Source organism: Motacilla alba, chromosome 5, assembly GCF_015832195.1.
Source record: "Motacilla alba alba isolate MOTALB_02 chromosome 5, Motacilla_alba_V1.0_pri, whole genome shotgun sequence".
Lineage (NCBI taxonomy): Eukaryota > Metazoa > Chordata > Aves > Passeriformes > Motacillidae > Motacilla > Motacilla alba.
This window is the reverse complement of record NC_052020.1, coordinates 38,028,181-38,052,942: the sequence shown is the minus strand read 5'-3', so window position 1 is coordinate 38,052,942 and position 24,762 is coordinate 38,028,181. Positions and strand designations below refer to the sequence as shown.

The 24,762-nt window shown below is 40.3% G+C and overlaps 2 protein-coding genes across 5 annotated transcripts in view; one reads left to right on the top strand and one right to left on the bottom strand.

The window, feature by feature from the left end:
* MIPOL1 (mirror-image polydactyly 1) overlaps positions 1–2,207 on the bottom strand; it is a 186,719-nt gene extending 184,512 nt beyond the window's left edge. For all 4 annotated transcript variants that reach the window (XM_038137478.1, XM_038137483.1, XM_038137485.1 and 1 more), the window contains exon 1: positions 2,150–2,207. The gene's annotated coding sequence lies outside the window, so the exon portion shown is untranslated. The remainder of the gene's footprint in view (positions 1–2,149) is intronic.
* Positions 2,208–4,254: 2,047 nt separating this feature from the next.
* The window catches only part of SLC25A21 (solute carrier family 25 member 21), a 236,152-nt gene continuing 215,644 nt past the window's right edge, over positions 4,255–24,762 (top strand). The window contains exon 1 of the mRNA XM_038139816.1: positions 4,255–4,466. Within this exon, the coding sequence (XP_037995744.1) occupies positions 4,400–4,466 (67 nt within the window). The 5' untranslated portion in view covers positions 4,255–4,399. The remainder of the gene's footprint in view (positions 4,467–24,762) is intronic.

Here is a 24,762-nt window from a genome sequence, read left to right as displayed (position 1 = left end):
CGCAACATGTGGGTCATGTGGCATCAGCACCATACTCTTTCTGCCAGTAACACAATGAATGTGTTGGATTTGTCTTGCTGCAAGAGAAAGACTAAGCCTGAAACAAAACCTTGTTTTGCTTCTTACTGGTCAGGGAAAGAGTTTAACACCACTCTAATGCGTTCCTAATTTAGCATCATGTAGAATGACTTCTAACAAGCAGGGAGATGGATTAATAGAATGTGAAAGAAAGTAGCATTTCCTTATCCCAAACAGGCAAACTAATAACTAAAAGGGAAATTAAGTAAATCCAGAAACAAAGCAAGCAAACAAGCAAAAAGGCAAGAAATATAATTAGTTATCATGTGAAAACTGGGGAAGAGATTTTTAAAATTTAATTTGTTACCCACTACTATTGGGCAGTAGTCCCCATCACAAACTGTAATGAAACTTGCAGTATAATTGCAAGAAAACCTGAAATATCTACAGAAACTAATAGCAGCAACTGTCCCTACCTTCTTAAATCCTATACGTAATTTCACGTCCCAGTCCCTCTCTTCACTTTTCCTACTGCAACCAGAACTGCAGTAACTTCTTGGCTGGACAGGCAAGACAAGTTTATCACTCTCAAGATCCTGAAATCAGTGCTAATCCCTTTACCAGTGACAGGGCAGAAGAGCTCATAGCCATGAAATTGATGGCACCTCACTGGTGTACATAGGTCTATCTCACACAGCTGAAGAACCTTGTCATGAATGACAACATTCTGGGTACTAAACAGCAAAATAAAACAAAACAGAACTACCACAGAAGCAGCATGTTTAACTAGCATGACCGTTTTAACTCTCGTTAAACCTCATGGGACTTATAAGCTAGTGCCATAACATATTTAAATAGACAAATAAGCTAAATCGAGTGGTTTCAAGTTATACCAGAGTTCTACATTCCCAGAGCAGAACCGGTCAAGTACGGATGCTCAAGGACAGGCACAAAAACAAGGCAAGCACATCATTGCACTTCCCTAAACCCCACAGATCCTAGAACTTGCAAGATTTGCAGCTCTGAGATCTTCTGAGCTAGAAAGCACATTGCTGTGGTTAATTGATTTCTCTTCCACAGCTAAAGCACTGCATTTCAAGACCATTCTAACTGGTCAAAAGCAACTACAGTGCTGCAGAACACTGAATTCCCAAACTCGGGCCGAACAAACTCTTACAGCTCCAATCACCTCAATGCCCTGAAGTTGTACCTAGACCCAGCTGTAGTTATTCCACGGACAAACATCAAACATCGGAGGGTGTGCTGTCTCAGGTAAAATAGTCCTTTGGGTGCATTCACTGAATGTTTTTCGCCCAAACTCTTCACATAGAGAAACCATAGCCTTTTTCCTCAGAAGAAATAGACCCTCACATCATCATCCTCAAGAATTCTGATTAGCAGGAATTACAAGAGGAGCTGAGGTATACAGCTCACTGGGTTTTCCTTAGCATCTTTAAGTCATAAATATTAAAAAAAAAGCACAAACTTTATTTTGGCAAGTTTTTTGTTGTTGTTGTTGTTGGTTTTTGTTGTTGTTGTTGTTTTGGGTTTTTTGTTTGTTTGCTTGTTTAATGCATTACTAGAATGGTGAGCATCTTCCACAGTCTGCTCTCATCTGACACTAAAGCTCCAGCACGGACCTCCTGAATTTGTTCGAGGCAGGTTTCATCTCGGACTGTCCCGGCCCCCTTCTCAGCCTGCCCCGCTCCCGGGAGGCGGCAGCCCGTCCGTCCCTTCCCTTCCTGCAAAGCCGCAGCCCCTGGGACTGCAAAAGGCGCATCCCCGCACGGCAAACTTGCTTCCCCCATCTCCAGCTGCGGAGCGGGCGATAAGTCGGGCAAGCCGGGTCGCCCGGCGGCCACGGGGAAGTAACATTAACCCAGCCAAGGGGCTGCCACCACGGCACATGCAGCCGGTCAGCGCGCAAGGGCCCGGCGGCGGCTCGGGCCCGGGGGCGGAGGAGGCCGGCCAGGGCCGCTTGCCCGCGGGGAGGCGCTGGGGGCAGAGCGGCCCGAACTAACGCCGCCTCGGCGGGACGCGCCAACGCCGCCTCGCCCCGCCGCAGAGGATGGAGCGAGTTCCAACCCGAGCACCGCGGGGCGGCCCCGACCCGGCCCCGCCGCCCCGTTACCTGCGCGCTCCGGCCCCGCCGCCGCCGCAACAAAGCCGCGGCGGACGGGGGGAGGGGCGCGCGCGCCCGCCGCTCTCGGGAGCGCGCGGCGGCGGGGCCGCGGCCCGGGGGCGGGGCGAGGCGGCGGGGCCGGGGCGCGCGCGTGGCGCCGCCCTGCGGGCGGGAGAGGCGGCGCGGCGGGGCCGGGCGGGCGTGGCGGGCGTGGCGCTGCTCGGGGGTCTCTCCGGCTCGTCCTGCCCCCGCACAGCCAGTCGTGGTTTCCTTCTCGGGTGTTAGCGCTGGCGTGCTGCCCAGGATGGACGGAATTTCCTTCTAAGGGTCGCAGTAACCACAAATGGAGTGACAGACTCTGCCAGGGATAGCGAGGAAAAGAATGGAGTGGTGCTTATGGTTTCGGAAGAGGGGCCATATGGAAATAGGATTAAGCCTAGAAGTGCTTTAGGAAACCTGCACAGTGGGAAGGTTGCCCTGTGTGGGCAAGGAGGGAGGGGTGGATGGAAAGTAAGGGAGATGTGCCAAAGAGACTTCTAGTCGCAGAATTGAATTAGGGAGCATAGATTTGGAGTTTGAATACTGTGAAACAACCTTAATAATTACCTAACAATAGCAGAGGTTGTTTGTTTTTTTTTAAGGAGCAGGTGTTATGCTACTGTGTGAACGTCCATGTAACTTACATGCACTCTGACCATTATTCTTTTTGGTGCAGGGACACATGCAGAAAACAAATCTATCTGACCAGTTTCTGCACTCTGACGAACTCCAAACTCTCTTTGCTGTCGAAATACTGTAGCAAAGTCCACCTACTAGATTAGTTATTTGTACCAAAGAGAACATTGCACAGGGAGACCTACATCTCTGGAAGAAAAAAGTAGTGATGGTTCAGCATCTGCTTTTTGATGACAGGGGGCACTGGAGACTTGATCATCCAGGAGTATTTATTGAGCAGCATTGTCAAGGAGCCAAACCAAGGGAACTAACGCAAATGCTAATGAAACATTGAAGTTAAGATTTTAATTACTTAAAGGTCAGCACGTTCAAGTTTTATTAATTTAAGGGAGTTATTCTGTATTCCCACAGCAATCTGCACTCAGCTCCTATATAGATCAAAAATTCATGTTATTGTTTATTTGCTGATGCATTCAAGTGATATAACTGAATGCTATACCTGACTATTATTCCTTTTTGCAATTAGAGTCTAACATTTTATTGACACTTCTCTGTATATTTCCTACATTCCCATCCTTTTCAGTAGCAATAAACCCGTTGCTTTGCTCTAATTTTTGTTCTATCTTACAAAAAGCTACATTTCCTTTCAAGGCTGGAACCTCTGGTCAGTTAGCAACATTTGTTGCTAAGCTATCACAAAACACTGCAGGCACTCAGCAAGCTGATGTATCAGAACACCCCTTTGAACTGTCTTGCCCATCAATGGTGCTGCCTCTGGGACGAGCCCATGCCGTACTCGGGCATCTTCTGGAAAAGCAGAAACTGGCCTTGCCGAAAGTAGTGCTGGGGACTCTTGGCAATGGTGCTATGTCCCACCACTTCCAGCCTGTGCCCTGTCACCGTTTTGTTTACTAAGATGGGCCCACAGGCCCGTGTAACACATGTAATTGTTACTCTCCACGTGACAAAATACCCATCGAACATCGAAGAGATGGAACCAACCTTTAGACTAAAGGTTTTAAAAGGACAGTAGGCTTCAGAAAGACAGCCTATGAGCCCAGCGGCACCACCGACCCTTCCTAGACGTTGAGGAGCAGAGGATGTGCGGGTGTTAGCTGGGTCCCAGCAGCGGTGGGGGAGCAGGATGTGCGCTGTAGAGCACCAGCCCCGAGGCGGGAGCGTACGGCCCGAGCCCGAGCAGGCGATCGGCTGCCGTGTCCCGCCGGCCCGCTGACAGTGCCATAGCCTCGCTGCCCGCCCCAGCCTGGGCGATCGCAGCGCCGGCCGTCCCGGCTCTGCCCTAAGAGAGGGAGGCTGCCGCTTTCCGGCTAGAAGCGACCGTCCGTAGCTGCGAGCCCGTGCCGTGCCCGGGGCCGCCCTCTGCCCGGGGCCGGCTGCCAAAGGCCGCCGCGGGGCCGCGCAGCCCGGCGCCCCCGCCCCCGGCGTTCGCGGCTCCCCCTCCCGCCCGCAGATAACCGCGGCCCCTCAGGCTCTTCCCCACCCGCCCAGCGCGGACTCGGCCCCGGCTCGCAGCCGCTCTCCAGGCGTCAGCTCCCTCTCGTCGCCGCTGCGGCGCGCGTAAGGATGGCTCGGCAGCCCCGGGGCTTTCTGCAGGAGGCCTCTCACCAAGTGGTGGCCGGAGGCTCGGCGGGTGAGTGTACGCGTTCCTCGTGGGCGGGAAGGGTCTGCCCGTCCCCCGCCGGCGCTCCGCCAACTTGAGGCGCAGCCGGCCGCGCCGCCTCCCCCTCTCCGCGCTGCTCGGGCGGCGGGGACCGAACCGGCTCAGCGGCGGCTCCTCCCCCGCCGGGCGGCGCGGGCGGGCTCCGGAGGCGACCCAAGCCCGGGGGTCCCGGAGCAACTTCTGTAACGGTGCTCGGCCCGCCGGTGGGGCAGGGGGGTGAAGGCGCGCTCCCTGGCTCCGCGGTGTATCTGCGCCACACACGCCCTGTAGCCCCTCGGGCGATAAGAGTGCCGGGCGGGCCCCTTCAACGGCAGCACGGTCCTGCAGCACAGCCGGCCCCAAGGGCGAGAGCCGCGCTCGGGGGAGTCCACGGCCGGGATCCGCCTCCAGCGCCTGCATACGGGACAGAAAACGTAGCTGCCCTGCTCCGACGCCTTCCCCGTGACACTCTTCGTCGCTGAGTTACAGAGAAAACAATGCAGGGCTATAGTGGAATTGCGTTTCTGTGGGGTTTTTGAAATACTTTTAGGAATGTCGACATTATTCATTTGTTGTCTGTTTGTACTGCAAACTGCAAATGTCAAAATCGTACACATCTGTTTAGCAATGAAAGCTGTGCTGGTCAATTTCTTCAGGTTTCTTACCTAAATCCCAGTGAAACTGAAATATTTAAGTCAGCCTGAAGTGCAGGGAATTCTAACACAATATCCTGCTCTCTCAGTCTGAATATGTAAATCCGGTTAATATTTCAACTATGTGGTGTGTTTTTAAGTGTTCCTTATTGTCCCTTCTGAGGTCTAACTACTGTTTGTCATATGTTTTAGATGAAAGAGAAGAGCTACATGGTAGTGTTGCTGTGTCTTATGTAATGCTTCAGTGTAATGTGCGCAAGAAAAATTCTCCTGTGATGGAGCCACCTGTGTGGCTGTGACACTACATGTGAGCTGGTCTTCCATTCCCACTAATTCCCCTTGTACCTCTAAATCCACTTCGATGCATTCTTGCCACCAACACACATTTGAGCAGTTTGTTTTCATGCTAGTGGCTCTGTGTGCCCTTTGTTTTCAGCCTTCTCCTTTGACAGGGAGAGATGTCATAGCAGAAGTGGAGAAGTCTGGTGTCCCAGTGTATTGTATGACTGCTGTCCCTGCCCTTCCAGTGTATTGTATGACTGTCTATGTAGCTTTTCTGCAGCCTTTGAAATTCTGAAGGTTTTTTGGATTCTGCTTGGTACCACCCCCATCTTCCTATAGGAGAGAATGGAAAGGTTTAATCTGTTCTAGACTGTTGAAAACCCTTCATACCTGAAGGTATGCTGAGGTGTTTTGCCACCAGATGTTTTGCAAGATGACAGATTTATCTGCCTTTAGCAGTTGTCTGTGCCTTAGTGATTCAGATTGATCTAATGTGCTGTGTTACCATCCTCTGGGAGGAGCCTGTTTTTGTTACAGGTTCTCTTTGTAGAAGAGATTGCCTAATACAACAGAAAGAAAATTATCAATATTTGGTAATCTGGTAGGCACCAGTATTAGGGTGAGAGAATTTTCAAGGAGACTATTGGTCTGCATGCAACACTTAAAAAAAAGTATAGTGTGAGAGGCCTGTTGTATCTAGTCCAGAGACATATTGTTACAGATGCTTGCAACCTTTTGTTTAATCTCCTTTCAGGCAGGCAAGTTCCTTAGCTGTGTCACTAGCCCTAAATTTGTGCGGAATTTTCTATTAATTGGTTTTGAAATAAACCAGTAATGATTTATTATCTGTGACCAACACTCAGATTGTACCAGGGGATTTTTAGCTGTGTGCTTCAAATGGGAGCTCTAGAGTGTGTTTGAGGGAAATGGCTGAAACTTGAAAACTTGCTTGACAGATGCTTAAAGCTCAGTGGTGTTTTTTTCCTGCTAATTTATAGAGAAAGTAGAAAGTGAAGGCTGGAGTTTTGAGGTCTTCAGTCTAAAGGTCAAATTTCTTAGGCAATTGTAGATACAACATGGAAAAGGTGGAAGCAAGGAGAAAAGGACTGAGTTTGTTTCCTGACCTTAGTTTCCCAATATTACTTCGACCATCCTATATTGCTTTTGACTGTCTATGCAGGGGTACATAGGACTCTTGTAGGTGTTTTGTTCTGTTTCCTGGCCTCAAGTGAATGCCACAGACATCCTAGAGTGACTTTGCTGTCTGTACCACGGCCTGGTATTTAGAAAGAAAACCAACCAACCAAAAAGAAAACAAACCAAAATCTCAAACAAAACAAAAAACCAAAAAACAAAACCCCTCAAAAAAACAACAAAAAACACCCCAAAAAAACACCAACCCCCAACCAGACATAAATTAGTCTTAGTTAAATTGGTTTCTAAGAAAAATACTATGAGTTGGACTCTGTCAAAGTAATGGTGGGAAACTACTAAGGTGGTTGGGAATGAATGGCACAGCCCACTAGGTGTAATTGAAGGGTCAGAAATATTGCCTGCATAAGTAAAACGAGAGGTTATTTAGTATCTGCATGTCTGCTGCAAAAGGATCTGATAAGAAGTAATTCTGCTAGGTTGAGTGGAAAATTATTAGAGATAAACTTAAGCTGGCAGAAGAGGAAGAAAGGGATTTTTTGACGCTTTGTGGGAGATGACAGGACTTGTTCACAGACTTAATAAAGACAGAGGAAGAGAAAGAAAGAAAGAAATCAAGCATGACCCCTAGTCTACAGGACTGATAAAGTGGAAGATATTGGCATGCTGGAAGAAGGAGAAAGGAAAGTATTCAGTATTTTAAGAGGAAATATATCAGCATACCATTGGCTATCAGAGGCCTTGCTAAGTTATACTTGAACAGCTCTCTGCTGTAACTGAACTGTAAAAGTCAAGCATGACAGATCTCATGCATACTTTGTCTGTGGCAAGGGGTGCGTCTGCTTTCATGTGGCTTGTAATCAGGCTTCATGTGAAATGGAAAGCTCTGCTTCCTGAGAGTGAATGAAATTTTAAATATGAACAAAGTCTTGCTCAGTCTTGACTTATATTACTTCTGCTGGCATTGTTTTCTCCCATCTTTCAGATTCCTCAATGAAGGTTAGTAGCATTATTCAAAATACTTGGTTTTGTTTGCTTGCCTGGGTGTATGACAATAGTGAGGAAAAGGACTTTGATTGAAATGTAATTGGGACACTTCGTTAGTGAGTTCAGGCCCTTCTAGTACAGGGAACTGCAGGCATGCTCCTTTTCTCTAGTGGTTAATTAGTAAACTAAGGCATGTGTGGAATTTATAGCAAAAAAATTAAACAGAAAATCAACTCTAAACTGTAAGGATCATTGTGAAAAGAACAATTTGGGAGCCTCTGATTTCCTTAGATTTATAACAATTCTTCAAAATGTTATTTGAGAAGCTCAGTCAGTGCAGGGTTCAAGTCACAAGAAGAATTGTTTCTCTAAAACACAAAGATGAAAAAAATCTTTGTTTTGCCTGCCTGTATGGAAAAGGCAGAAATTAAAACAACACTGTTGCATACAAAGTCAATGGATATTTCTTTCCTCTTAGAGAAGAACTGAGAAGTGCAAAGTATGTTATGTGATACCCAGATTAATTTGTCAAGACGTACTTGTAACAGGGTGTTGAGTCAATTTGAATGATGATGTGTAAATGTCATAAACAATTGCACAGATACCCATGGCACAGTGAAGGCTAGTGGCTGAATATAGTTACCCTGAAGGTTTTAGGATGCTTCTGTTTGGTATAGGTGTGTTCTTGTTTTTTTTTTTAATAACAAAAGACTGCAGATGTAAGCAATTAGCTAAAACCACATGTAATATAAATAAAATTCAATTTATATTTAGTTGTATGATAACCTCTCTTTCTTCCATAACATTTCTTCCATAAACATTTTAAATTTTGAAGTTAAAATTTTGAATAATTTATTTAATATATTTAGCAAGTGATAAATAGATTACTTGCTTTTCAGATCTTTAATGTTTAACCAATCTTTAAGTTCTTTTCTGCTGAAAATTTAGTATGTCTCTTTGTCTAATTCCATTTAATAAATGAACATGAACTGCAAAATTAATTACTGTAAAATGAATATGGAAAAGTCAGAACAAAATGAGCTTTAAAACAAAACAGGTACTTCATAGGGATAATTCAAGTTGATCTTTTTCCCCCCTATTCTTCATGTTTTCCTGAAACAGCAGGGTTTCTGCCTCTCTGTACTTCTCAGCTTCAATTTTTTAATATTTTTTAAAATTCTTTTTTAAGGAGTTAGGTTTCCAGCTGCATTGAAACCTAATAGGATTTGGGAGTCTAATTCTCTTAAGCTCCTTTGAAAGTCCAAGCCTTTTCTCTTGAGAGGTGTTTTATTTCAGGAGTAGACAAAGTTGATTAACCTGGATAGCAGCAACTTCTTTGAGCCAGATCTATGAGCAGGAAAGCTGCTTGTCAAACTAGGACTGTCAAATGCAGATACAGTATTAAAACCAGTGTTTGTTCTTCCTGCTGCAAGAGGCATTAGGCAGACAAAAGTCATTACAAGGCACACTAGCCAGCATACTCTGTGAAACACCTTAGGTTACTTGGTCCCTATGAATGGGAGAGGGAGCATGATAGATGTACAGGAAGCACTTGAAACAGCAGGAAAATTGTCTAATTATTCCCCTCCCCTTCACTTATTTTTATTTTTATGACAGTTTTCTGGGAGCTAAAGTTAGGAGAAGTATTCTGTGTTTTATTGGGCACATTTTTCTTCCTTTGAAGCCATGCAAAGGGCATTCACATGTTACTAAAATAATTGGTTAATGCTCAGAGGTAATTTCAACTAGCTAAGTACTTAGCTGCGCCTTGTAACTTTCTTGACTTGAAACCATAAAATTTTAATGTACTTAAACCTTCCTTTTTCCATTTCTCTGAAGTCACTTAAGGCTGAAATATTATCTGAGGCCACAGTTCATGCTCGGTGTTTTTCACTGCCTTGATTTGGTATTTCAAATGTTTGCAAATTAAAAAGCAAAGGATGGGAAGTAGTCAAAAACTAATAATTTCAAGGAAACATTCTACAAGTTAAAGTGCTCCAAAGGAATGCACTAGAAGCAACCAATGAAGCCAATTTTCTCTGCTAGTCTGAGAAATTAATAGCGTGCCAACCTGGTGTTGGACTTGGAGATTTGGATGGAAGTTGCTTGGTTGGCAATATGGTGAGGAGAAGTTTGAGTAAGAGAAGACCAAAATAAGGTTAAGCGTGTAAGCTGAGATATCAGATATCCTGAACCTTCTCCAGTATGCTTGTAGAAATTGCAAGGACATAGGAACAGTTGGGAAGTTAGGACTTGGAAAGATTCTATCTGTTTCTGCTCAGACAACCATCCATGCACTCTATGTTTTATGAAACCTGCTGAAAAGAAAATATGAAGTTCCTGTGCAAGGTCTATGTAGCCCCTATTGCTTTCATCATTAAGCAGTTCAAAGAGGGAGTACAGTAATCGGGACAGTTTGACTTCAGTGGGTTGCTGGAAATAAGGAAGAGCCACCAAGGAAGCTCTAGGGATGCTGATTTTGAAGCCAGTGTAGTTGAATTGTTGGCTTTGGTCTCCTAGGCAATTCAAAATGATGCAATGTGACATTATTCGATACAGTAGAATATAGCTGCGTGATGCAGACCAGAGCAGTGACCAGCAGCTGAGGGTGTGCAGAATGCCATGGAATGAACCAGCTGAAGTTACCTTGTGAATCATTTCCAGTGGAAATTTTTCAGTGTATTCTCCCACCTACTATAACATTTCAAACTTTACTTCTGTAACATTTTTCAGTCTCTGAGCCTCCCCGTTCTACCAGCTGATAATTCTAAAAATATCGGAATCTGAAATAGATTGGACTGTTTGCTTTGTATACTTCTAACTGAATTAAATGTTATTGGGTTGGCATAGAAAACTGTGTTTAATTTTAGTGGAAACTAATGAAATCCTCATGAGCTTTCATAAATTTTGCTGAATATGTGAAGCTGGCAGCTAGCAAAATTCCTCTAAAATTCAGACAGTTAAGCAATTTGAAGAAGCAATACCCTTGCAATGTAGCTTTATTTTAAAGGGAGCAAATGAAAATTCCAATGCAGAATCATGGAATTGTAGAGAGGTTTGGATTGAAAAGGACCTTATAGATCATTTAGTTCCAATCCTCCTGTCATGGAGAGAGATGCCACTCACTAGATCAGGTCTCTCAGGGCCTTATCCCACCTGGCCTTGAACAGTTCCAGGAGTGGGGCATCCACAACCTCTCTGAGCAACCTGTTCTAACACTTCAGTACCCTCTGAGTAAAGAATTTCTTCATAACATTTAATCAAAAACTTCCCTCTTTCAGTTTAAAGCCATTGCTCCTTGTCTTGTCACTATCTGTCCATATAAATGTATGGACATATATATTTATAATCATATAGAAGTTCCTCTCCCTCCTTTTGATAAGTCCCTTTACGGTACTGGCAGACCACAGCAAAGTCTCCCTGGAGCCTTCTCTTCTTCATGTTCAACAACTCCAGCTCTCTCAACCTGTCTTTGCAGGAGAGATACTTTACTCACTGTCATCTTCGTGGCCTCCTCTGTGCCTGCCCTACAGGTCCATGTCATTCTTGTGCTGAAGACTCCAGATCTGCATACAGCATTGCAGGCGAGGTCTCACAAGAGTAGAGGTGATGAATCAGCTCCCTTGGCCTTCCCCCACTGCTCTTGATGCAGCCCAGGATAAGGTTGGCCTGGATTGCGAGTGCACATTGCTGGTTCATGTCCAGCTTTTCATGGACAAGAATCGCCAAGTCCTTCTCTGCAAGGCAGTTCTCAATGACTTATTGTCTCAGCATCTACTCATGTCACTCCTTTCCTGAGCCAGGTGCAGCACCTTGAACTTGGATTTCTTGAACTTCATAAGGTATTTTTAGGCCTCCTTATCAAATTTGTCCAGGATCCTGGATGGGATCATGTCCGTCTGTTGTGTCAACTGCACCACTAAGCTTCATTTCATCCTCATACGTGGGGATGTCTCACTGTCTCTGTCACTGATGAAGACAACTGAAGAGCACTGGTTCCAAGACAGAGCCCTGAGAGATGCCACACATCACTGGCTTCCACTTAGACGCAGAGTCATTGACCTCAGCTCTGTCTCTGTCCAGAGAATATTTAGGGTGAACTGATCTCGTTTGATTGAGTCATTGCAGTGTACTAGCAGCTCATGAACAGCCATTTGGAACTCTTAAATGTGTTTCAAGCTATGTTTGGGGATTTTTTTAATGTAATAGCTTTTATATGGGGGTTAAGACATGACACAAATGTTACATGTTTATGTAACAGTGACAGAAACAAACTAAGAATTTTCATAATTTCTAACATGTTATGACACCTGTAGTATGCTCACTACTTTCTGTAGAAGCTGGGACTCTGAAAAGAAGAATTTTTTGGTGGGTGGACTTGAATGCAGCTCATACCAAACTGCTTGTTGAACCTGGGGATTAAATTTCGGACTTGCTCTGGTACTCACTTGGTTTGAGAATCCTGCAGCAACCTTGTAATTCCAAGTGTGTCTTTGTTCCAAACAGGATACACTGGTAAAATTGAGAAGTTGGCTTTATTTAGTCTGGCATGTTAATCAATGGGGACAAAACATTTTGTGCACAGAATCCTCTATGGGTGTAATAAGGCACTCATCCTTCGGATTTTGTGTATATGGTAAGCCTGAGGGTGTTCAAAAAGGTTATCAATTTCCTGTTGTTAGAGTAACAAGTTTTTTTCTTAAAACCTTACCCCTTATCTCCCACCCTCCACAAAAACCCAAACCTGTCAAAATGACCAAAAACACACCCAGAAAACGGAGTAATGAAGTCATTTGCACTCATTAGATCCACTGCCCACAAGATGGCAGTGCAATACTACAATAAGATGCAAATATGGGTTGTCTTGTTTTTTTTCTCTACCTGTGGCAGACCGATAAAAATGTAGGTTGAAGCTGTTGCTGATAGGAAGATAAGCATATGTAATTTTGAATGATAATATGCAAAATAAAAGCTTAAAGATGTCAAATTAATTATGATCAATAAATGCTGATTCCATATGTGTACTACACAAACAATGACACTGAATTTGACTGTCATTGAATTAAGCACAAGAATTGTAACTGATGAAGGTCAATAGATGTTTGTAATGCTAAGATACCATATATAAATAAAAAAAACTTGGGCTATGTTCATGTATAATCTAAGTATAATCAAAGTGCAAATAGCTACTGATTTCCACAGTGAGAAATTTGAGTCTTGATTAATTTAATTTTAGCATAGATTTTGTGCAATATTGCAGAAATGTCATCAAGCTCTCAATGCCAATCTGTAACCAAAGTAAAGATTGCTGTGTTACATACATACTGCTGTAAGCCTCTGTGAACTTCCTTCAAGTATTTGCAGGCATGAGACCTACAGCAAAGCGTAAAAGCTTAAACATACAGACTTCTTCAAAATAAGCTATAAGATTTCGTTGTCAGATTTTAAAGTTAAATAATATTGTGGAACAGTGTGTTATACATATAACAGCATGTAGGTAGTCAAAATAATTAATACTGGAACATGCCTGTTGTAAAATTTGTAGGCAAAAAATGCTTTGTCTGCAGAGGCAATTCTGAAGCTGTTAGAGCTTCTCTGAGCCAAGATTATATTGGCATATGGAGCAATTTTTTATTACTGTTTATTGTTTCATCAGTTGTGCTTAGTGACTGATGTACCTCTTCAAATTCATGTTAAATTGTTGTAATACAAAAGTTTGTTATGCAGTAAGAATATAATTCTAACATAGAGAAACAAAGCATGACTTTTGATAATAGTAGATGTGTTTTCTGTGGCAGTGTTCTAGAAGAGAAAATGAAAACTGATTCTGGTTATTTCTGTGCATAAAATCTGGCAATTTTGCCTGTTAAACAATGATATTACAAAGTTTCCTTTAACTGTAGCTTAGTTTCTGTGACATTACCTTGGATGTCCTTACAAATGTAAACATTCTTTCTTTATGCTTGCTGCTTTGCATTTCAAGCTAGCAGGGTGGGAGACACTCAAAATCATACCCCCGAGACTGCAGGAACTCGACTGTTACGAGACTGAAATGCTCTCTGAAAAATGATTATATTGACCTTTTCAGACTGGTTGAAGTATTATGATTAGGGTTGGTAGGAATGAAAAGGGCTAAAAGGGCTGAAGACAAGGGGGGGAAAAAACCCCAACCTTTTCAGATAGTGATGTGACTCCTAGAACCTGGAAGTTTTGAAAATCAGTATTGGATTGAATGGATAATAGGGATGCCTCTAAGTATTTTCCAGTATCTCAGCCTTGATTATAAAGGCCTTAAATGGGCTCTTCTTCAACTGGATTTGAAAATATACAATTAATTTTTTTCTCCTTGGAGGAGATTAATTGATATTTGCTGGCTGTGGAAACCAACACTGGGTCTGTTGTTGGGTAAAGTAAACTAATATTGGTTTTTATAATATGAAACTCTCACTCTCTGATGTCTAATTATTATTTGTGCAACAAAGTGTTAAATATCAGCCGTGTTAAGATAGTATTTTCTGTGCAGAAAATCTGTACTACAGGTCAACTGTTTTGGGTGCGTTGAAAGTAGAGTAGTTACAGGATAAGTGCCTGCCATTTTTTTCTGCAGCAGCGTGTCTTATCCTGGGGAATCATTACAATTAGATACCACTGCACCAACATCTGAAACAGGTAATTAATGTTTCAGTTGTCTACGGTGGTGGTTTTCCGATGAGAAAATAACTGCAAGAGTCTGAATATTGTTGAGAAGTCCCACCCATCCAGTGGGGAAGGAAACGCAGTAGTAATTGGCCTTTAGATCTGTTTTCAGTCACTGAGCTACACTGTTAACAGCTGCTTTTGTTTTCCCTCTGGGTCATTTTCAATCCATCAATTTTTGTCAGTAAACACAGTTTATGGGTCATCTTTTAGTCTTTAGTCAATGAATCATTTCCCAGTTCAGTGTGTTATCCTAGTTTCCTGGATTTTTTACTGTTTTTGTTATACTGAAGTATGCAGATGTGTGGCTGGTCACCCCAAAGAGCAACATTCCCAAAAGCAAATGAGAGTCTTAGTAGCCCTCTCAGTTTTGGAAAATTTTTTGCACTATTTATTTCACTTCTTCTTAGACCCAATTCTGAGTGGCTTTGCAACAGGGTTAAGGTTTACTTATTTTTCTATTGCTAACACTTGTTTCTTAATATTTAGTTTAGGGGGTTGATTTTCAAAATTCGTATATATTTTGAATGTGTAGTAAATATCACTCAACTTTGTTTTCTTGGCTGGCTCCAGATAGCATACTGAACTCGGTAAAACATGAAGGGCAGGGTGAAAAAAAAAACGGTTCTTACTGCCATAATCAGATACACAGAAACAAAATTTAATTCTTCATTACGGATTCTGTGGAATTTGATGTCTCTTCCAGCTTGTGGAGCTATGTGATTAATTTCTGAATTTGAAAGTTTGATTATAATTTCAGTTTAAAACCAAATCTTATCCTCAGTGTTTTGGCATTAAAGCTTGAAATTAGGAACTGTAGATGTTTTACAAATATAGCACTCCTGATCTTTAGATGAACTGATCTTTAGATGAATTTTTGGATCTGAGCCATGAAATTATGAATGCTTGAAATTAGTGATGATACACTGGGGGTTTTTTAGGTTGGTTACATGTGTGTTCTCTAGAGTCAGGTTTGCAATGCTGGTGGTGTACACATGTGCGTAACATAACCCCACGGCAAGAAGTAGAAAACAAAGTGTCAGGGTGCTTATAGGTTTTTAGAAGAATTTATTTTCCAAGACATTGCTTTACTATTGATGCTGACCAGTGGCAGCGCAATCTTGTGTGTTCACCTTAATTTTGTCAGAATTGCATAATAGTGTGTAAAGCAGGAGTGCTTGCCTTCTTCATGCAGCACATTCAAAACATCGTGTCTGGTGCCCATTTTAGGTGCTTCTGCCATCATGTTCTTGGTAGCCTCTGTTGGCTCTGGATTGCTTGTTCATCCTGGGATCAGTTCATCAAAAAGAGGACTTGTGTAGAGGAATGAGCAATATTCTGAGAGTAAAAGACTACTGGAAGAATATGAGAGCTTTGAGAGTCTTCACAGTTTTGCCTTTCATTCATCTCCAAGTCTCTGGTTATTGCAGAGCCAAAACAATAGGACTTTTAAGAAAGTACTATGTTTGCAGACAAGTGCTTAATTCTTCTCTCCTAAATGGGATTAGGATTCTGAAGGGGATTGGGGCTGTTACAGGGGGATTAATTAAGCAGGGGGAGCATGGCTACCACTTATTTATTATACCTCTTAGTAAAAATTTTACAAGGCAAAACTGTAATGCTAAGTGGGTAATGAGACAGTCCTTGCTTAAAACAGTCTTTATTGTGTTTTTTTTAAGCAGTGAAGAAAATAAGTATCAGTATGCTATATGCTTTGACTGGCATATTGTTCCTTATTGTCAAATATGATGATGGCCATCCCAGAAGATAAAAAGAAAACAAATCAATCTTTTCTGTTGATTTTTAGTAAACTTTTCTCCTTTCTGCAAAATTTCACTTTTTAATATGATGAGAAATAAAGCTTATTGATTAGGCATTTCCAAAAGGGAGGAAGAAAACTTGTAGGCTTTCTGCAGATATAAACCCATGAATGTTATTAGAGACTAGACTAAATGGAAAGAAATGTCTTATTTAGAGTATGAAACTCTTCTAAGTTAATGTCCATAAAGTTTAAATTAGTTCAGACTTTTCTTATTAGAATAAATGTTTCCTTTTAAAAAGCATGATAATCATAATCAAGACTAAATTTGTTCTGTTATTTATTTTCAAAATGATTGTACATGTTTAGCAGACTTTTGATTTAAATCCCTAGGGATATATTGGAGACAGATGTTTAGATGACCTAATGTTTAAAGTAAAGTTATATTTGGACACTCGACTAAATTTTCCTTAAAATCTTTCCATATATGTTAGATTGTGGAGCAGTGCAGAAAGTATTGAAAGATTTATGTTGAAAAGGTACTGCTTTATTTTTAAAGTAAGTTATTAGAGCTCAGTAGATTTTATTTCAGGCAACTGTCAAAAGCAGAAAATGTTTGATTATAAAACAGCATGTTTACAAATGAAAATATTGTGTCTTGTTGCAGAGCTAAATGGGAAACAGATTTCTTTAAAAGTTCATTGATTTCAAAACCAAATTTACCAGGCCATTTATAGCTGCCTCAAAACTTGGTAAAGATTATGATAGACCTTAAAATGTAACATCAGTTGAAGACTGCATTATAGGCCATAACAGTTGCAAATGTTTTTACTACTTTTTGGTTTTGAATTAAAAGCTTCTCAAGATGCACCTAATAGTGTGGATGACTATATATGACTATATATGTGATAGTAAATAACATTTTAAAAAGTCTCAATATTTCATCATCTTAATATCAATATTGACCTATTGAGAAGGTATTGATTTACAGATGGAAAAATGAGTATCTTCAGTCTTTTAAAGTTTATATATACTGGCTTTTATTGTGTTTAGTTAAATAGGCAAGTTACTGAGTTGCTGAACTTCTGTAATTTTTAACTGTAACTGAAATATTATGCTAAGAGATGCATTCTTGTCGCTGTCAGGATACATTGTGGGCTGATGCAAGTGTTGCACAAAACCACTATTCAGATGCTTAGCACTCAACCTGCAAAATAACCTCTGGCAGATCTTGAAAATGTTTCTGTGGGACAGCATTTTTTATTATTTTCTGTAATTTGTGATTAGGAAGGTTGATGTGGGCAGCAGAGCTGAAAAGTATTTTATGCAGAATGGACCTTGTTAAGTTTAGGCAGCACATGCAGCATTTTTGTGTAATCTCATTGAGGTCTGCTGCGTGAGAACTGGAGTAGCCCTCTTCTGGGAAAAATTGAAATTGCAATATTTGGAGCCTCTTCTCTCATGTAGGAGTGGATGTTGGGTCAACAGTGGTATAAAAATCATGTTTCAATGGGAATGAAAGGAGATCTGATCCTATTCCTGAAAAAGGAGCTTTCATTCTGTCTTTTCGCTAGTAGATGAATGTACATTACTCATGGGCAGTAACTGTTTTGCAAGACATGGATCTAATCAAAACCTAATGAATGCATGTGTAGTACCTATGTGATGCCATTTACTGTAGGCAGAAACTATTTTTCTTCCTGATTAAGATTTGGGATATAGATTATAAGTGTGGAAAATAAATGGAAAAGTAGCTTCTTGAGACTTCCAACAAGCAAAGAGTGGTCATAAAATTGGAAGAGACAGCCCTTAAACATCTTCTGAAAATGTCACTTGTCAGTTGTTGGTGTGAAGATAAGGAGCAGTATAGAATGAAATTCTAGAAACTGCAGATAAAGCAGTTTTACATTGTTGTGGTTAGATTTGTCTATACACCAATTTTTTAAGTTCAGAAACGCCCTTTAAAAGTATTGAAATGATATTGATCAGTTGATGCATAACACTGTTAATTGGACTTGTCACTTGCTTAGTCTTGCAGAGTGAACACTTGGAACTGTGCTGAAGTAACTTGGGCAACAACTTTTATGCTTGTGTAGTGTAATCTTACCTTTTGTTGAATAATGGCTTTTCCCTTTTTTAATGTATGTTTTTCAGTGAATGGAGAAAAAAATCGCTTTCTGTTTAAATACTCATGATCTTCTCATGGAATATATTATCACTTACACATACAAAATTTGACTATTTTTTTCTTGTTTATGCATTAATCACCTTCTGTTACTCGAGTATTTTCCCTGAAGACTTCAGTTGGTGTGCTGAGATTTGGAGGAGTGATTAGTCCTCTCTGGTGCCTCAAGACAGACACCTGCAAGGAGAGTAGACAGTTTTATTGGGATGCTATGAAAGTTTTATGCAACTTGCAGAGAAACAGGGAAAAAACCCCTTGGGAGCAAGGAGGACAAGATGGTTTTAACTTCCTTAATGTGCTCTTTTTATTATTATTTTTTATTTTTTCATTTCCTCTAGTTCTTTGAAGAAATAGCAAGGACCCCAAAGACTAAATGCTTCTCTGCTACTCAGTTGTTGGCATTTTGTGTGCGGAATAAGGATAACATCCTTGAGAGAAAACCATTACTGTCAAGTAGAGATGGTATCACAATCATTACCAGCTCAGTCCTAAACTGGGCTTTTTCTGTTCGGTCTAAATCTTGTTTACATCTAAATCTTTGTTTCCTACATTTAATTAATCTATAATTGCACCTAGAACCTTAACTGAAAAATCTGTGAAGAATTAAAAAACTTCTACAAAATGTTCTACAAGTTCCTTTTCAACAATAGGGCTGAAACCTTATCTACTGCAACTGGAATTAGGGATAGTTTGCTTTGTCTTTGTTTTGACTACAAACTCTATTCTGGTTAAGAGATTAAATTCAGAGAGAGAAATAAATCACTGCATTACATTTCATATGATGATTGAACTGTTTGTAAAAGTTGAACATACTTTATATGTTTGCTAATTGTTTTGTAAACATTTCAATATTCGAGTTTGTAGTATAAAATATTTTGACTATCAGCAAGATTTGGACTGCTTGCACTCTGTGTAAGCAAAACCTGGGTGCCTCTTGCTCACTAAACAATTCAGAACAGACCCAGGTGATTTGAATCCAGCAAAAGAATTTGGAGCTTCCTTGGCTTAGCCCAGGAAACCAAGGAACCAAGAGTTCTTTCTTCCAAGAGTTTTTTTTTTGTTTTGTTTTTTGTTTTTTTTTTTTTTGTTTGTTTGTTTTTGGGTTTTTTTTGTTTTTGTTTTTGTTTTTTTTTAAATTTGGTGGTTTTGTGGTATTTTGTTAGTTTATTTGAGTTTTTGTTCTTGGAGGGCATGTTTTGTGTTTTTTTGTTGGTTTTTAAATTTTTTTTTCTTATTTGTTTTTGATATTGCTTTGTTCATTCTTGCTCTCTTCCTAGGTCTTTGAATCTTGCAATAGTTTTTTGCCAAATGTTAAAATAGTACAGATCAAACACAGGAGAGTGTAATAGTGTATGAGGTGTCTCTGGTGGTCAGTTAAGGTTTCTGAAAAGTGAAATAATGGGTTTAACTGTTTTGCTTTTTGGACTCTAATACATTAACTTTTCATGTGTACTTTCAGAGGAATTTCCCTCATTTCTAGTGGAACTGTAGGTACCTGAACCATGAGATTGATCAGTGTCCCAATTCCACTGGAATCAATGGAAGTTTTTCACTCCCTGAATCTCTTCTGAACTGCCCTTTTTCTAGAACTTTGATGGCCATACTTTGTACATAGAACATCAGGTGATTGAGATACTTTTCTAAAACATGATCTGTGCCAAGCAGGATCTAAGTGGCAGGATGCACTGACCATACAATTGTGTGCTTTGTTTTCCTCTGTGTTCCTGCCAGAACCTTGATGGTATCGCCCCTGATGATGGGGAAAATATTTGTCATCAGTGACCTCCTTTTATATGTAGTTAAAGTATTTCTTTTTTCACATCTACAAACTAGGTAAATAGTGAAGGCCCTGAGCTTTTTCCATGCCTTTTGTAGCCAGTAAATATATTCACTCAGTTTTTTCTGCTCATTCTAATGCCTAAGGCAATAAACTCCCAAGTTTTTTAGAGTGTCTCTTGAAGAAAGTTCACTATTTACTAAGCATGAACTTTCTGTATGTTGAACTTTCTTGTTTTTTGGAAATTTGCTGTCCAAACCATTCCTTGGCTGGATTAGTCTTGTGTGCTATCTGATTGTATACCAGCACTAAAACACCAAACGAGATGCTTGTCAGTCTGATATTTTGTAGTTTGTCCATTTATTGTTTGCTTTTAAAATTAACTTGTGTTATTAGTGGGGATAAAGTTTACGAGTCCTGTTTTTTCCTTAGCCAAAAGCTACCTACAAGAATGCTTTTCTCATCTTACTTGTCGTCTCAGTTGCTTTCTCATCTCATAGTTGTCATCTCAGCAGCTTTTATGTCACTATCTGGTGCCCAAATTTTGGGTGCACTTAAGCTGACAGTATATTCTTCTGTTGCAATGTTCCTCATTGACCTATGTAGAAGAGAGGTGGTGCTATTTATCTATGCCTGTTCATATTGTGTCAGCAAACTCTTTGAAATGATGCTGACCTTTTAGGAAACTGATCCAAGGAGCTTGAGTGGCAGAGAGTGAATTGCTTTTGATAGGATGGTTTTCTGTCAGTTTATTTGCCTGAGCTGCAGGAGCTGGCAGGGATTCCCAGTCAGTGGCAGAAGAGTAGGTAATGGTTCTGGTAGCAGCAGGCTCGTGTGATTGCTCACCTGTTTGATCAGGCTGCAGTGGGTGCCAGGAGCACTTCCACTTCTGAACTTCACCCAAAGCTTAACACACATCAGTGATTTAATTTGCTTGCTCTATTGTGGTACCTAATGAAGCTGTTTGTCACCTTCCATATTTTCCCTTGTAGGACCTGCTTCTCAGGTAACCTGAAGCTTTAACAAATACCATTAAATGAAGATGCGTATTCAAATAATCCACAGCAGGAAAAAGGACTTTGCTCAGCTTTGTGTGAGGATTAAGAGGAAAGGAAGGCTTTACTCTTTTTTTTTCCTTTTAATGGTTTTTTTGTTTGGTTTGGTTTGGGTTTGTTTGGTTTGGTTTTTTTCTTGTTTTTTGTTTGGGTTTTTTGGTTTTTTTTTTTTGTAAGAAACCTTAATAAACTCTTCTTTGTAATACTGGTTTGCCACTGAACATATACTAAACATATACTAAACTGAGTTAAGGTCTGGGGAATGTATTTCAGGCTTCATATTGTACTTTGCTCTGAGTATAACCCACTTTAATGTATATGAGGTGGAGAACCCCAGCAAGTTGCATCTATGGCAGTTGAGTCAGTTGGCATCTGCTTCCCAGCATGTAAGTCCATCACTAGAAGAGCCAGCACATCCAGAACACTGACAGATAAAAGAAGGCATAAGGCCCTTTCAGATATGCCTTCTCTCTGATGCCAGTCACTTCATGTCATGGGCTGAGGCAGGACTGGCTGAGAGCTTGCTCACTGTGCCTCCATTTGGATTTGGGACTGTTGAGTTTGATGGTTTTCTGGTATACTACATTGGTTGAATAAAATTAATTTTTCTTCCTGACAGTAGTTCTCTTAATTTGCTCACAAAAGTTTTAGCATCCTTTACATGTGTTCTTGTTTGCTTTATTTTATAATCTTTTTGCTAGATTATGTGTGTGATACTTGTACTTCAGCATTTAAGGTGGAGATGGCAGTGTTGTACTTCTCTGCTGTCTTTTTTGGAGACAAAAGCAGATTTCCTACTGGGATGCTCAGGCTGTTATATTTTTGCTGAGATCATGTGTTCAAACAGAAGCCTACCCATGCAGGAGGGGTGTGCAATGTACGGTCTTTTCAATAGGAAGGTAATGATGTGTTGTGATAAAAAATACTGAAATTAAGACGCTACTGGAAGTAGTTAAAGATGAGTCTCTAACTGTTGCAGGAAAGCATGGCATTAGTTGAAAAGTTCTATTATATAACACTTGATTAAAAATATTTAAATTAAAAGTAACTTTTTTGCATAGAATATTGCCTGTGTTAGCTCTAGATTAAAATGGGAAAAAATGGCTTTTGAGTCATTCACAGTCTGGAGTTCACAGGCATTCATAGTAATTATGAAAATATTATAAACACTCATAGAAATTATTACTTTCAAATATTGTCACTAATGTTGTAGGTGTTAGACCACAAATTTTCTGGCTTCAAAAAGCCCTAGTTCTGTGTTTGAAAGACCTACAGTGTAAATGTGTTCTTGATGGAGCCAGAACACTGCCTCTGAAAACCTGGAACTTCAGCCTTGTGTTTGGAAAGCAGCCAGATGCTGGCCTTGGTGGTCGTGCACCTGTAGACACAGTGCCCATGCACTGCCATCGCCTTGCACAGCATCTGCTTGCACGCTGCAGTTTGAAGTCTGACTGGCACTGACTACTTGCACTTTGGCTTTTTATTTATAATGTTAGCTATATAAGGAAATTCTTTTACTAACAGAACCTTGCAGATGACACACCTCTGTTATTCTGACATGCTTTTACTTTTAATCCTGTAGTTTTCCTCTTTAAGTTTTCCTTCCTTCTCCAGCAATACTTTTACACTTGGATGATTTCCCTCTAAACTTCTATTCTTAACTCTGGACAAGAATGTGCATCTGTTAATATGCATCCTAGTGGCTCGCACAGTTATTAGTAGAATTCAGTAGCAACTGAGTAAATTTGAGCAGCTATTAAATCCTGAGTAGATACAAATGTGTTACTTCCAGAACTTACATATTCTATCCTGTGAGTCCCATCTTTGATACTTAAGGTGTTTGAATGGCTGTCACAAAAATATGTGAAACAGGGTTGGAAGAAAGGCCAAGTATGATACATATGTGTTCTGTGTATACTATCTTCTTTTTTCTCTAATGGCTGAGATTGTATTTACAGCTGCAGAGCTATCTGACATTTGTTCCTTAAATGGATATTTAAAAGGGGACATTCACATTTTGAATTCTGGATTCTCCTGTTGCCTGATAGTCGTGATTCTCTGTTGCCTGTTGAAATCCTATTTCACTAATTCATTTTTCCTTCCTCTGAAGCAGGGATTTCCTGAAAATTGGCTCCAGACCAGTATTACAATATAAATATTATAGGATATAGTATGATGGTACTACTTGTGTGTGTTTGAAGTTGAAGAATCATTGGAAGGTTTTGGTTGGAAGGGTTAGGGTTAGGGTTAGTCCCTTCCATTAGACTGAGTTGCTGAGACCCCCATTCAAACGGGTCTTGAATGTTTCCAGTGATAGGACAGCCACAACTTCTCTTGACGACCTGTTCCAGTGCCTCACCACTCTCACAGTAAGGAATTTCTTCTTAGTATCTGACATAAACATTCCCTCTTTCACTTTGACACTTGCTGTATCAATGGCGATTTTTAGAGTTATCAAGTTTATTGTTCTTTTTCTTCAGTGTTTTACCATTTAACCTTTAATGAATGATTAAACTGTTTCATGGGTAATTACCATCATTTTGTTCCTAAGATGCAAATACTCTGCTACTAGGAAAGCATTACCTATACTGTACCTTGTTTGAAAATTCTGATACATAGATTCTTTTTTTTGGAGTCTCTAAAGTAGTGATTGATATGCACTGATTACACCATTGGTTTTGTTTGTTTGGGTTTTTCAAGTATTAATCAACCTCTTAAAACATTTCTATATGGAATTAAAAGTAATTTCCCATCAAAAGTAATAATTGGAACCATGCCTCATATAAAACAGATCAAAAATCAATCGGGAAATCTCCAACTCTTATCTTCTCTATATCTACATTTCTGCTGCACATAAAATCATCAAGACTTAGAGCAACAGCAAGAATGCTGAAAGATAGAAATAGCATCTTAGTGGGCATGAACTGTGTGTTTCATTGTGTGCTACTGCTCTAATGATGATACTTATAAATGCCAACAATTTTGATGCTCTTCAAAGGAGATTCATGTTATGAAGTTATGACAATATTTTCTGAAGTTTCAATGTGTCTGTGATGACCTCGTAAGACTGCAGCAGGTCAAAAGTGAGTATATGAAGATGTCTCTGTTTTTAGGAGTTCATGTTTGGATTTTGGAATGACTTTATCTTGTTTTTAAGGAGGGGTTGTCAGTATCCAGAAATTTAAAGTACTGCATTTTGAACATGACTGCAAAAAATACAGATTATGTTAATCCCTAATTTAAGGCTTATTTTAGCTTAAATATGAAATATTTTCAACTATTTAAAATAATATTTGATTATTCATTTCCTTGCTAAGTCTTCTCCCTTACTAAGTCCCTTAGTAGTATCTTGTCTAGAAGGGAAAAGAGGAAGATGTGAATAACATGTTCTCCAAATGTACTTTGTCTATTTCTATTTACTGGTGATATGAGCTGACTATTTAGTGACTCCATATGGTGCGACCTGCCACTATGTCTTGGTTTCTTTAATAGAAGGGTCCAAGTTTTTAATGTTGGAGGCAAAAAAATTGCCATCTTGCAGCTGATGGGGTTTTTCTTATGGTACTGTACCATTCTTTTTCCACAGGCAAAAGTATGTACAGACAATTCTTGCGAATTTCTGTAAGCAGAGATGCAATGTTTCCATGTAATACAAGTACTAAATATTAGGAGATCAAGGGAAGGTGAGGATTAGTCAACAAAATGTGGATATGTGTAACCTTGATTGTTTAAAGTTCTTTC